At 45.1% G+C, this 15,315-nt stretch overlaps 1 protein-coding gene across 21 annotated transcripts in view; it reads left to right on the forward strand.

Annotated features, from left to right (window-relative positions):
• LOC142503955 (complement factor H-like) overlaps positions 1-15,315 on the forward strand; it is a 721,803-nt gene that overhangs the window by 292,364 nt on the left and 414,124 nt on the right. For 16 of the 21 annotated variants that reach the window (XM_075616940.1, XM_075616959.1, XM_075616947.1 and 13 more), the window contains 3 exons: positions 272-331; positions 13,065-13,244; positions 14,626-14,808. The exons of 2 other annotated variants lie outside the window; for them this stretch is intronic. In XM_075616940.1, the coding sequence (XP_075473055.1) occupies positions 272-331; positions 13,065-13,244; positions 14,626-14,808 (423 nt within the window). The remainder of the gene's footprint in view (positions 1-271; positions 332-13,064; positions 13,245-14,625; positions 14,809-15,315) is intronic. 3 more of the 21 variants (XM_075616941.1, XM_075616948.1, XM_075616950.1) reach the window with 1 other exon arrangement.

Consider the following 15,315-nt stretch of genomic DNA (forward strand, 5'->3'; position numbering starts at 1 on the left):
GTCTCATACATTATTGCTCTATATTCCCCTCTTTATATTTTATGATTTCACCTGAGGATATTTGCGCTCCGTTATTTGTTCCTATGCTTTCTGTTACATTACAATTCCATGTACAGTATACAGTAGGCTATTACTTAACATAACTTGTGTTAAAACATGTACAGGGAAATACAATGGGCGTCCTTTAGTAATGAAGGAGTTAACATTGTGCTGCTGTTAGACACCCTTTCCTCTCTCAGCAAATCAGAATTGTGTACATTATTTATTTCAGAACAACCACCGACTGACAAATCTGATACTTCCACTGGGGAACAATCTCCTGATAAGCCAGGTACAGTATGATACAGATGAGGCCATGATTATCCTAACGCTTGCTTTAAACATTACATTCTGGGTATGTGCTGGGTATGTGCTGGGTATGTTCTGGGCTAGTTTGAGGCACGTTTAAGGCATTTCTGCATTGACTAACGACCCATAGGATTAACACAGCAGGGGTCCCTGGCAGTACAATTCAGTTTGAATGGGACTGCCAGGGACCCCCCTGTTAATCTGATAGGCCATTAAGCAATGCAGAAATGCTGGGGCTAGTTTAAGGAAAGTTTAAGGCATGTATTCAGATTGTACCTGGGTGTACCTGGGTCTTTTGGGTGATTGCCACTGGTTTGTGTTAGAATAATCGCAGTCTCTACTGTACATAGGAATATATTAATTTTAGTACTTTATTTTAAGCATAAATGAACATGAGGAGCAGGGAATAAAGTTGAAGCTTTGGGTGACAACAAATGTAATGGAAATGTATAAGATTTATAGACACCTGTATGTGAGTGAATGTCAGACGGGGGATAACATGTGTTTGGATGATTGAGACCTATTTGAGAGATCCCTATGCATTACTCACCCTAATAAACATTAATAAAGCTGACATTGCATCTCCTGTACATGGTTTTATTTTTGTTTAAAAATAATTTTAAAAGTCCAGAAAATTGTACCATAGTACAATACATAATGTGATGTGTATACAAACCACAATGTCCTCCGGAGATCTAGGCCGCTTTCTTCAAGGATCAATTATGTCCTATGATGAGACCTAAAAAAACACATTAATTAACTGGACAAATCTAAAATCATCTTACTCACAAAAGCCAGTTGATTTAGAGCATGTCTGAGTAAACTCAAACTCCATCACTGCAACAAGGAGCATGGCGATTTGTAACCGTCGTGCTCGCCACAAACCGGGACCGGACTGCGGGGCTGAGGTGGGGATGTGTAACAGGAACTTACCCCTGTTAAGAAATGTGCCTCTAATCCAGCAGTGTTCTGGTTAATTGCACACCTGCAATCAACCAATCCCACCTGCCTAATCAGAACTCTGTCAGAAAAAGCCTGTTCTGAGACACAGGAAGAGGATTCCTTAGTCTCACAATTGGGGGCTGAATGAAGGAAGGACAGATGTCTTGAGCTGCAAAGAGACTGCAGGCTGACAGCAAGACAAAGGGGACTAGACCTGTATACCTGGACTTTCTTATGGTACTGTTATATACAGGAATCTGTATAAATGTATATATATATTTGGGGCTGGTAATTAGCTTAGCTAACCACCCAGTTAGAGAGGGTTGGACTGCATGTGTAGATATTCTCCAAAGTTGAGTAGGTTTTCTTTTGCTGTGTTAAAGGGACAGGCGCAATAAAGACTAATTTTAATTTCACTTTAAACGTTCTCCATTGCGTACCTCTGAACACGTCTCTTACAGGATGCATATACACTGACCTTAGGCCATGGAGTCAGGTCCGGAGTGCGGATTCCGTGGTCAAACTTATCCGGGTCAGGATTGGAGAAGACAGAGTGATCCGTGGACAAGCCGGGGTCAGGTTTGGAGAAGGCGGGGTTAACGATATCCAAGAATAGTATATAGAGCCAAGGAGCACAGCAACATGAAGAGATCCTGAGTAGGAAAATATTTCACAGGCATCCAGGCTGGGGTTCAGCAACAGGAATGCAAGTACGTAGCGCTTCAGCGAAGAAGCTGCAGCATAGGAATGGCCTCTGCGTGAAGAACGGGAGCGACCCATGACGAAGGCCTCTGCAAGGGGAGTGTTGCAGGGTACATGCAACTACACACACGGGGTCTCTTGACAAGGCTTTTTTTATTTAGCCTTAAAACATACAGCACACAAAACAAAAATAGCTTCACTTCAGCAGAAAAAAACAAAATTCCTTGTTTTCAGCATGGCAACCAAAATAGCTTATCTTCAGCATGACAAACGCAACAGTTCATAAAAAATGCACTTTGCAAAACAGACCTTACAGTAAATCAAGCTGCTCTCTCTCCAGAGTTTCAGGGTATTTCCCTGCTTCAGACAGCATACAAAAAGATAGACCTATAGCAGTAATCTACTTCAGTACTTCACTCCTGTCCAGCTAGGCAGCATGTGTCTACAGCCTGGGTTTTTTAACACACCTTGATTAGGCAGCTGGGATCCAACTAATTGTCTTGAGGTTCCCAGCTGAAGTTAACCTAGTCACTGCTGCACTGCAGACTAAACATATGTCTGCCAGGCATATAGCTGGTGGCTTTTATTTACCCTGTCACATTCCTCCCCTGTTAGTGTGTGGCTGGGGCTACGCATGGCTGAAGCCTGACCATCCACCCCTTCTCTAGAAAAGAAGTCAGTATTTGCGTTCTCTTTTCCTGGCCTGTGCTGAATCTCAAATGAGAAGGGTTGGAGGGCCATATACCACCTAGTCAATCTAGCATTGGAATCCTTCATACTATTTAACCACTTCAGTGGAGCATGGTCCGTCACCAAAGTAAAATGGACTCCTGCCAGGTAATGCCTCAAAGCCTCGATTGCCCACTTTACTGCGAGGCACTCCTCAATCCCTGAGTAGTTTTCTTCCCTCGGGAACAATTTCCTACTCAGGAAAAGGATAAGGTTTTTAACTCCAACACTGCCCCTAGCCCTATCTCTAATGCATCTGTTTGCACTACAAAAGGGCTGTTGAAGTTCGGGCTTCTAAGGACGGAACCCTCGGATAGACACCTTTTTATGTCCTCAAAGGGTCTCTGACACTCCCTTGACATACCACTTGTGTAGGGGCACACTTTTTTGTGAGGTCCGTTAAAGGGGCTGCCACATCTGAATAGTTGGGGATGAACTGCCGGTAGTACCCTGCTAAACCCAGCAGAGAGCATACCTGCGTTTTTGTTTGGGGGGTCGGAACTTCTTTCAGGGCAACTACCTTTTCGGCTAGTGGCCTTACTTTTCCACCTGCCACTGCATACCCTAAGTATTTGGTTTCCGCCTTACCCAAGGCACATTTCTTAGGGTTGGCTGTGAGCCCTGCCTCTCTTAGAGATTTGAGGACCGCTTTCAGCCTATTTAGATGGGCCCGCCAGTGTTTACTATAAATGACAATGTCATCTAGGTAGGCTGCGGCATAAGTCCTATGGGGTCTCAGTACCTTATCTACGAGTCTCTGAAATGTGGCTGGGGCTCCATGCAGTCCAAATGGCATTGTCACAAACTTGTATAAACCCATGGGAGTGGCAAAGGCTGTTTTGCACTTGGACTTTTCCTCTAAGGGTATTTGCCAGTATCCTTTTGTCAAGTCCAGCGTGGATATATATTCCGCGTTACCAAGGGCGTCAATTAATTCGTCCTCCCTTGGCATCGGATATGCGTCAAACTTGGATACCGCATTGACCTTTTGGAGGTCCACACAAAATCTTACCTTCCCATCGGGTTTAGGGACCATAACTAGTGGACTACACCACTCACTGCATGATTCCTCAATCACTCCTAAGTGTAACATTTCTTGTACCTCCTTCTCTACCAGAGCCCTACGACTTTCAGGCAACCTATAAGGACGGGAACGTACTTTTACCCTAGGTGCTGTCTCGATCGCATGTGAAATTAAGTTAGTTTGCCCTGGTAAATCAGAAAAAACATCATGGAATTGTGTAATTATTGCTAACAAGTCCCCTTTTTGTTCAGAGGATAAATGTTTACCCATTGGGATTTTATTGTCACTCACGATGTTCTCCCATGGAGGCTGAGGACCCAAGTCCGTTTCCTCCTCCACCGGGTAGATGAATATAGACCGCTGCATCTTCCAGGGTTTCAGCAAGTTCACATGGTAAATTTGTTTACCCTTCCTGGACCCTGGTTGAGCGATCTCGTAATCCACATCACCCGTACGGCGGAGTACTTCGAATGTGCCCTGCCATTTGGCCAGGAGTTTACTCTTGCAACTGGGTAACAATAACATCACCTGGTCTCCCGGGTGAAACACTCTCATGCGAACATTCTGATTGTAATGTCTCTCCTGACTGTCCTGGGCTGATCTAAGATTCTCCCTAGCAAAATGGCCGACCACATCTAGACGCTTCCTAAGGTCTATTACATATTGCAGGGTATTCTTAGAAGGGGACCGCTGTTCCTCCCAGGACTCCTTTAGGAGGTCTAGGATACCCCAGGGTTGGCAGCCATAGAGCAGTTCAAATGGAGAGAATCCCGTGGAGGCCTGGGGAACTTCCCGCACTGCAAACAGAAAAGGGAGAAGTTCATCCCAGGCTCTCTTCTCTGAATCTACAAATTTCCTCAGCATCCCTTTTAGAGTTCGGTTAAATCTTTCCACCAATCCGTCAGTCTGTGGATGGTAGACCGATGTCCGAACAGACTAGACCTCTAGTAAGTAGGGAGGGGATTGGTAACCGTGGTCACAGCACTCCACACAACCAACGCTTGAAAAAGTAAAAAACTTTATTTAAATGCTACAGTGAGCATACAAGCACCACTCTGACGCGTTTCGTCTATAGAAAGACTTTTTCAAAGAGTGAATATCCCCACGAATACCGGAACTTATATAGGAAATGACGCTTGTCAAAGGTACCTCCCTAATTGGCAAGGACCTCCCATTAGACTAATAATATTAAAGTCAAAACGTCATTCCCTTAAAGAAACCAGGTACTTAAACCCCACATATACTGTTAAAAAAATGCATAAATCACACAAGTTACATAAACTAGGATTAAAAACAAAGAATTTAGTAATGCTCACTGATATATATAATCAAATAATATATGAACAACTTAGAAACAGACTTATTATTATTTACAGAAAAAGAGAATGATGTGGATCCACTATCTCTGATTATCAATTGAATATTATCATATAATTATACCATATGTACCATATATTGTTGCACATATGTGCCAAGATTATAAAGTCTATAGTATAGTATCCTATCAATTGTTATATAGCAGATACAATATATGCAAATAGAAGTGCATGCAAAAATTAATAGTCAGATGGTAATACATAATTACGACTATAATGACAGAATACACCCCGACACTCCCCCTCCGCTCAGACAGCCAGGAAGTGTTTAAGTTCCCACTCCTGGTTGATACCGAGCGGGTGAAGAGTGCGTAAGGTGTATATCCAATACATTTCACGGTATCAACCAGGAGTGGGAACTTAAATATTATATAACTGATTATATATATCAGTGAGCATTACTAAATTCTTTGTTTTTAATCCTAGTTTATGTAACTTGTGTGATTTATGCATTTTTTTAACAGTATATGTGGGGTTTAAGTACCTGGTTTCTTTAAGGGAATGACGTTTTGACTTTAATATTATTAGTCTAATGGGAGGTCCTTGCCAATTAGGGAGGTACCTTTGACAAGCGTCATTTCCTATATAAGTTCCGGTATTCGTGGGGATATTCACTCTTTGAAAAAGTCTTTCTATAGACGAAACGCGTCAGAGTGGTGCTTGTATGCTCACTGTAGCATTTAAATAAAGTTTTTTACTTTTTCAAGCGTTGGTTGTGTGGAGTGCTGTGACCACGGTTACCAATCCCCTCCCTACTTACGTCACTTCCGGATAGGAGCACGCCGACACCACGAGGAAGCAAGATGGCCACCGGAGCATTCTGAGCAGCTTGCAGACCGGGTATCGTGAGTAACGAACTATACATTTAAAGCCATTATTCTATCAGGCAGTTTTGAGGCTAAACGGCACCGGTTTTTGATTTACCTCGGGGTCTTTTCTTTGAAGAGGCTCCGCTGTATCTCTAAGGATTGACCAGCCCACTGCCTGTTTCATCATTGCTTTTCCTCCATCAATACTATAGAAGTCATTATTTTAGTGGTGTCAGCTCCAAAATATATTGGAAGATTGCAGACTCTGTACCTTTCTGTGGTTTGGAGACTCGGTACTCCAAGGGTTAATACCCATATGTTCCTAGACCTCTAGTAACTTTAAGACATCCTGCATCAGTTTAGCCATAAAATTTGTACCTTGGTCTGTCAACATAACCTGGGGAAGTCCAACCCGTGAGAACAGTTCCAACAACTTGTTGGCTACTTGCTTCGCCGTTGCTGTTCTCAGGGGGAACGCCTAAGGATATCTTGTTGCATAATCAACTATTACAAGAATAAACCTGTGTCCTTACGCAGAAGGTTCTAGAGGTCCTACCAAGTCTACCCCAATCCTCTCAAAGGGAACTGACACCAAGGGTAGAGGAACCAAAGGGGCTGGTTTTTGTCCTTTTGGACTAGTTAACTGGTACTCCGGACATGCTGCACATAGCTTAGCAATACCACTATGCATCTCTGGCCAATAGAATCGGGATGAAATATGGTCCAATGTTTTATCCCTGCCCAGGTGACCACCCCAAGGGACAGTATGGGCTAGAGTGAACACAGATTAAACAAACGCCTTGTGAACCAATATCTGTCTGGTGACCTCCTCTGTTTGTGTCAGCCTATTCACCCTATACAGGATATAATTTGATAGCTCAAAATGGGGGAATACTATCACCCCCTGTGCATTCAAAATTTGCGCATCAATTTTTACCACCTTGTCATAATGTCTAGCAAGGACTGGGTCTTCCCTTTGCCTGTGACGAAAATCAGGGAGGTATAGGTCTGGTAAATCTCAAGGGCCAATATCCCCCTCCTTCTGGCCATCCCCAGTCATCACTTGTGACTTCTGGCTATAAGAATGGTCACCTTGAGACCCAGATTTCTGCAACCAGTCCTGTTTGTCAGAGCGTTTTTGCTTCCGAGTCTTTTGAACCCGGTGTCTACTGGGTAAATGGTCTGCTGAGAAGGGAAACAGTTTGCCAGGGTTCTCCTGAGCCATAGAATAAGGCTCCTCATTAGAGACTGGAGCCATTAGGTCCGAAAAGAAAGGCCAGTCCCGGCCGAGCACAACGGGGGCAGGGAGCCAAGGAGCGACTCCTACTTCGAGGTAGGCCTCCTGGCCTTTTACCTGGAGCCGGATTTTGGCCGTCGGATACCGCTTTACATCGCCGTGTATACATTCTTTACTCCATGGGGAGTCAAAAGAACACACGTTAGGCGGTAACAGTTCCTGGAAGACCAGAGTTTTCCCAGAGCCCGAATCTAAAAGGGCCTGGATGGTTTTTTTTCCAACCTGGGCTGGAAGTAGCCAGGGCTTGTCATTTTCTCCAGTGAAGGCCGAGGCGACGGTCCTGCTGAAGGAACAATCCATCTGTGGACAGTCCGCATACCAGTGGCCTTGTTCTCCGCAGGCGGAACATGGAGATGGTCCCTCGCAGGAGGGGGCTGTGGATAGCGCTCCGCTGGACCGGATACTGGAGACCAGACATCTGGTGGGTCTTGTGGGCGACGTCCTCGGAAGTTCCTCTCATTTTGTGACAAGCCGACATCAGGAAGGAGATGAGGGTCTCGACGGGGAGCAGCATTTTGACTCTGTCATTGCTTGAACGACTGCTCCTTCCGTTGGACTTGGTGGTTGCGCGTGGATGGGCCGTAGGTTCCCCGTTGATCCGAGCTCCCTCTTTGGGTGTCTGCAGGTGCCGGTGGAGTCGGATCCGTCAGGTTCAGGACACTCGCCTGTTCCTCGGCCCCAAGGAAGTTCTCCACGAGTCGGACCGCCAAAGCTAGGGTTTCCGCCGCGTGGCGTTTTACCCACAAGCGTGCGGAAAGGGGTATTATTTATAGGAATTGTTCCAAAACCACCTGCTCAAGAATTGCCTCCTTAGTGCACTCCTCAGGTTGTATCCAGCGCGTACACAAGTCCAATAACCGCTGAGCGAGAACCCGGGGTCTCATCTTAGCGGTGTACTTCATGTTCTGGAATTGCTGCCGATAGGTCTCTGGGGTCAGACCTAAGCGATCCAGTATGGCGGCTTTCACTTGTCGGTAGTCCATTGCCTGATCTGCAGGGAGGCCCCGATATGAGGCCTGGGCTTCTCCTATGAGGAGCGGGGCCAAAGCAGTGGCCCAGAGATCTGCAGTCCAGCCCTGAGCTTCGGCAACCCTTTCAAATGTCAGTAAAAAAGCCTCTGGATCTTCGTTCGGAGCCATTTTCCTCAGGAGAACTGGGGGTTTGTTAGCAGGTTCTGGATTGGCAGACCTCAGGAATTGGGTCAGCAGCCTGGTCATCTGCTCATCCTGAGCCGCTTGCTGCTGCAGTAGTCTTTCATCTCTCTCTGCTTGTAGTTGGGCCTGCTGGCACAGAAACTCTTTTAAAAATTCTTCCATTTTTCTCATTCTTGTGTGTGTGGCCCTTTAACTGCAGGAGCCTTTTGAAAATCCCAGCACTTCTAACACCATATGTTGCAGGGTACATGCAACTACACACGCGGGGTCTCTTGACAAGGCTTATTTATTTAGCCTTAAAACATACAGCACACAAAAACAGAAATAGCTTCACTTAAGCAGAAAAAAACAAAATTCCTTGTTTTCAGCATGGCAACCAAAATAGCTTATCTTCAGCATGACAAATGCAACAGTTCATAAAAAAAGCACTTTGCAAAACAGACCTTAAATCAAGCTGTTCTCTCTCCAGAATTTCAGGGTATTTCCCTGCTTCAGACAGCATACAAAAAGATAGACCTATAGCAGTAATTTACTTCAGTACTTCACTCCTGTCCAGCTTGGCAGCATGTGTCTACAGCCTGGGGTTTTTAACACACCTTGATTAGACAGATGGGATCCAACTAATTCCCAGTTAACCTAGTCACTGCTGCACTGCAGACTAAACATATGTCTGCCAGGCATATAGCTGGTGGCTTTTATTTACCCTGTCACAGGGAGTAAGCAGACTGGCCTAGGAACCCGGAAGGTTAGCATTGTACATCCAGCACTTCAGCACAGGAACCAGGAAGCAGGTCTCTGCAAGGAGGATAAGCAGCAGGCCACAGGAACCAGGAAGCAGGCCTCTGCAAGGAGGATATGCAGCAGGCCGCAGGAACCAGGAAGCAGGACCCTGCAACGAGGATATGCAGCAGGCCACTGGAACAAGGAATGGCTAAGGCAGGTAGCTTGTGACAAACACAGTTACATCCAAGTAGCACTTGGTTTATGCTTAGCCATGAGGATAAGGGAGAGCCCAGTATAAGAAGGTCAGGGAGCCAATCAAAGGACAGGGGTGTGAGGGAATTCCTCCAATGATGGAGCACAGAGCTGCAGTGATTGCAAGCAAAGGTGATACAGATTGCAGATTCAAGGGGGAGTTGTCTAGAAACTGCATACAGTAGCTCTGTAAGGAATGGGTTTCAGCCAAACCCAGGAGCGGATTCCTTGCACGATTACATCAATACCATTGTTGCCGTGACAGAATTTGACTTTTACTCATACATGCTCTAAATCATCTAGCGTTTGTGAGTGAGATAATTTTAGATTTGCCCAGTTAATTACATTGTCAAATTGATATTATACATGGAGCATGTGCTTTCTTTATATGTGTGTTGTGTGTGTGTGTGTGTGTGTACCTGCATTACGGGTATGCCTTGATGTGGCATGCAGGCTTACGCCAAGGCCCCGCTCCCTCAGTCAGCGTGCTCGCACTGCAGACAGGTGGCACGCTGACAGGCACAGACCGCGATATTCGGTCTGTAGGGAGCCGGAGCGGGAGGGGGGCGGGAGTGGGAGGGAGGGAGCGTAGCGTGGTTTGAGCGGAGGGACCTGCTACTCCCCCCCCTCCCTCCACGGGCTCGGTCTCGGTCTCCCGGGCTGCAGGAGGGTGCTGCTGCGGGCTGCTGGAAGGTAAGCAGCTCCCGCTCCCTCCCCCTTCCCCCACAAATGCCTTCCTCACACACGCTGATACACACACACCACCCCCTACCTTGTGAAGGAAGCTCCCACCCCCGCCGCTGATAGGCTCATCAGCGCACCAAGTGACGCGTCACCGCTCGGGATCACAATTTTCTTGCATCCCCTGGCGGCTGACACGTCACTGCACGTTGTGAGCTGTGCAGCAAGGGGGGACTGGGATCGGCTAGGAAAGGATACCCCTGCTGGTGAGGAACGCGGCCGCGCGCGCCGCCGGACGCAGCGGGACCAAAGCCTTACAAATGCTTTGGCCAAAGGGTTTAGCAAAATATCCTTTTTCATGAGATTATTATTTTACCTTAGCCTAATTGGTAGGAGTGCAGGAATCGTTCTTTTTGTGTGTGTGTATATATATATATACTTACACACACACACACACACATATATACACACGTCACGTTTTAAGTTATGGTGGGTGAAAAAGACAACATGAAACACTGTATGCTCGGGATAATGGTGAAAGGCAGGGTTGCAGACCTGCCTAAGACATGTGAATGTGCTCACAAGTGATCTATTTATTTGCTAAATATATATACATATATACACACACACACCATATACATTTTAAGTAATGGCTGGTGAAAAAGGCAACAAAAAACCTCCACCGTTAGCATATTGCCAATAAAGTATATCACTTGTGAGTACAGTACATCCACATGTCTTAGACAGGTCTGCCACCCTGCCTTTCAACATTATCACGTAGCATACAGTGTTCCCACTGCATCAAGGGATTCTGGGAAATGACATGCAAATGAGCACACCATGTGTCACCTTTTGCTTGGAATATCCATACAAATGGTGCCCATTTAAGCAGATGCATCGCCGTTCACACAGCTTTTAAGCACAGCATGGGACTAGCAAAGTAAGTCAAACCACTCACAGACATGTTTCAACTTTGATGGGTATCATCAGTGTGAGGTTGGTTTATACTTGCTTTGCAATATTTCTAGGTTGGGTAGGTTTACCATATACATTTTAAGTTATGGTGGGTGAAAAAGGCAACAAAAAACCTCCACCGTTAGCATATAGCCAATAAAGAATATCACTTGGGAGCACATTCACGTCTTAGACAGGTCTGCATCCCCGCCTTTCAACCATTATCACCTAGCATACAGTGCTCCCACTGCAGCTATACTGTATATACAGTACAGCTCAACCCGTTATAGCGCGATCTGCTACAACGCGGATCCGCTTATAACTCGGTCTAAGCGTGGCACCCATTATTTATTTATTTTTTTGGCAAACTTTGATAACACGGCACTGCTCCTTTCTGTAAGATGGTTGATAGAGAGTTCACCAATAGCTAACACATTATAATAGCTAACATACAGGTGCTCCGATGAGTATTCTAAAACTTGCCTTGGAAAATCTGGGGCTATCACCAACAAGATCCAGGTACATGCTGGGTACATGCTGCAACATTTCAGTGACATTTGTGCAGAGACTAATGGCCCATCGGATTAACACAGCAGGCGTCCTTGGCAGTCCCATTCTGGGACATGTAGTCTTTGGGTGTCAAAAGCCATAGGGGAAAGGACAGGCTACAAGAGCCCTATTTAAACAAATTCCTCAGCACACACACACTCACACACCTCCCTCCTCCTCGGTCTCTGGAAGCTGATGAAGCAGGGAGAGGAGAGAGCTGCAGAAGCCGGGTAAGTCATGGCGCAGCTTTTCAGCACAGCCTGGGTTAAGATGCATAGCCAGTACACCTACCCACAGACAGCTGTTTAGTTCTTTAGGGTCTCATCAGTGTGAGGTTGGTTATACTGACTTTGCAATTTGAAGTTTTGGATAGGTATCCACCACACATTAGTTAAGTCATGGTGGGTAAAAAAAAGAGACAAAAAACCTTCTCACATGGGCCAGCAGGTGAGTTCCGTAGGCCGCTGGTTAATTTGTTGCCATATCCAGATGCAGGCCTAATGGCAGTAGGGAGCATCATTCCTGGGGAGGGTACTAAATGAGTCACATGTAGTATGGTGTGATGCCTTTCCGTCATCTGAACCTGCCCCATCTTGGGGAAGGGTTACTAACAACTCCCCAGGTATAAAAGATGCCATCTACCTAAATTTAGTCTGGAGGTCCCGTATGTAGCCTGCTCCCCAGAGAGTTGGACAGTATTCTGCCTTGCCCCATCATCGGGTTAAGGGGGTTGTGACAAGCCCCAGGGGCCTCAAGCCCTTGTGGAGCCTCATAAGGGAGAATAACCATGCAAAATGCGAGGGACGTGTTCCATATCTGTGGTGTTTAGTACCTCTCTTGCAAGAAAAGGAAGGTTCAGGTCTGGCCTGCCAATAAATGGTGAACTGTTCCTTGCCTGCGTGTGAATTACTGGAAGGGGTTCCTGTAGGGACTACACCCTGCCTCTGGCAGATCCCTGCAGAATGTAGTCACTGTACCTGAGAACCCTAAAGCCTATCCTGTTGCTGATCCCACTACCATCTGCAGAGACTCAGGCCTTCTGGAAGGCCACAGGTGAGCTACCCAGCACCACAAACATACCATGTAGCTACAGATCTCCGCGTGCGCGCCTCCCACAGGCCCCTTACCTTCTCCCTACCAGTCCCCGGTGACTGGTCACGTCCTGGCTCACTACATACTGTGACGCGTCAGCCAGCAGGGGCTACAACAGGATCGCGGTCCCGTGCAGTGACGTGTCGCATGGTGCGCCAGGGAGCCTTAAGCCTGTACAATCTCCTGTTTTTAACTGCAGATGATTTGACTGGCCTTTGCACACACAGAGTATGCACTCACATTTCTGTTACCTTTGTAGGGTTCTGACACTGCATCACAATCCCCCAAAGAGATTTGTTGTCCCCACTTCATAAAATATAATTTATTGGTTTATATCAATTAGAATGGTTAACTCGAAGTCTGGGAACCGTTATTCTTTTATTTCTTGATCACCACCACTAACTACGTCCAAATCCTGTTTATTTCCGTTAGAGAGAAGACCACAATGTCCACCTCCACCTCGTCCAATAAATACCCAAGAAAGTATTCCCAAGAATGGTTATTATAACGGTGACACAGTTGAGATAAAGTGTAAAGCTGGTTATAAACTTCATGGTTCAGGAACAGTCCTCTGTGACAATGGGAAATGGGAATCTTCCCCACAATGTGTCGGTAAGCAGACTTTACCTTCATACTTCTGTATTGTATCTCTACTTTACCAACTCTGAGGTGCTTAAATTACAAGCTGTAAATTCCTGTGACTTTGGTCATTTCATTTATTTGTGCTTAAGGTAGCAAAAGGAGAGGCTGTTACCTAGGGATTTAAATCTACTTAATAATGTCTGCTTTTCAATAATACCAAATTATTATTGTTAGTACACAAAGGAGGGAAATTAGAGGATATGAGGATGCAGTCACTATGCAGATTAACCCTTTCTGAGATCGGGACCACATAATCTCCAAGGATAGCGATCACCGTCATGTGAACGAGGGCTCCACCTCCATTTCTATTGCATTCACCACTCTAATGAACGTGATCTCGCCCAAGGACACAAGCAAAGATAGCCCCTGGCATACCCGCCCTCATAATGTACAGGGTATAAAGTTTAGTCAGAAAGCAGACGAGAATGCAATAATATTGGGGGGGGGGGGGAGCCAGAAAAAATTGATGACATAAGGTAGAAATTATGACATTTTAAGGTATAAAATTAAAGGTGTGGTGTAGAAAGAGGTGTGAGGAAAGATAGAGAGAAAGTGTGGGTGGGGGGGGGGGGGTGAGAGACCCTGACTGCTATTGAATATTATGGAAACTGTAATACTCTGTGTTACAGCTATTATTATTATTCAATTTTTTCCCCAGTACCGGAGCAATGTTTTTCTTAGATATTTACGGTTCAATGTGGCGGTAAATATATATATATATATATATATATATATATATATATATATATATATATATAGTTAGTATATAGCCACCTGGGTCCCCAATAAATAGCCAGGACACCATCTCCTGCTGACATGGCTTTCTTTTGGATGCTGCGGTCAGCCTCACAGGGGGATACAACGTAAATATCAATATAACTGGGTGGGTCCCCTAGAATTTTGGGTCCCATGTGTTCTGATTGCTTCTTCATAGTTAAGCTCCTCACACTCCTTCATTGTCCCTCTTTCCCCCAGATAGTGACAATACTAGATCAGTTAACCTCTTTTATGGTTAATCATTTTATTTTATTTGCCATTTTATTACCAGAGGGTTTCTGTCCTCTACCAAATTGGCAAACTCTTCCAACAGGCAACTTCCTGCCAGTGGACCAACCAATAAAGGTGACCTCAGAAGTCAACCCTGGTTTGGTTTCTTGGAGTTTCCTTTTGTAAAACATGAAATTCCTTACAGTGCTAGAAGATTTGCAGGAATAAGGCAGCATTTAGTATGTTAAACTAACTTAAATTACATTTAGAAACATTAATTGACAGCTTGCATTGCTGCTTGAAGTGATATTTACATGGAAAGGGCTGTGTCTTTTTATTAATACAATTTTTTTTTGTATTCAAGAATTAAAGAAATGTGGAAATCCACCTTCTATTGATAATGGTGAAATGATTAAGGAATCCACCCAAGAAGAATATTACAGTGACAGTGTGGTGAGATACAGGTGTAAAACTGGTCTCCATATAACTGGGTCAAATGAAAGTTATTGCTACAATGGAAGATGGTCATCGCCTCCTATTTGTACAGGTGAGTGTTATATTTACAGTGTTACGTGTTTCTTAGCAGAGGTTCAACAACATGGCAACTTGGATATACTGTAAATATGTCTAAGTATAAAGGTACTATGAGAGTGCCCAAATACAGTGTGTAATCTGGATTAGACATGGGGACTGGAAATTATTATTTCATACAATACAAGAACCGATTACCTGCCCAGGTATGACACAATATTACCATGAGACTACTGCACCGACACACTTTATTCGAGCAAATACCCGGTATGTACCTGACAGATACCTGGAATGCGCCGCTCCTCACCTCTGACAAGCCCCGTTGCATTTGCCTTCCCAGCCTGGGTTCATGCCTGGCTGATGGGCGGCTGATCTGTTAAATGATAATGATTAGGATTTAATAGGCTGCAATGCTTCGCGTGTCTACCAGATGGCATAAATTCATGAATTGTAATGCAGTATATATATATGTACTGTGCAGTATTGCAGCCAGCGGGAATAAAATGCTTCAATCCCTGCCGGA

The sequence above is a fragment of the Ascaphus truei genome, chromosome 10, assembly GCF_040206685.1.
Source record: "Ascaphus truei isolate aAscTru1 chromosome 10, aAscTru1.hap1, whole genome shotgun sequence".
Lineage (NCBI taxonomy): Eukaryota > Metazoa > Chordata > Amphibia > Anura > Ascaphidae > Ascaphus > Ascaphus truei.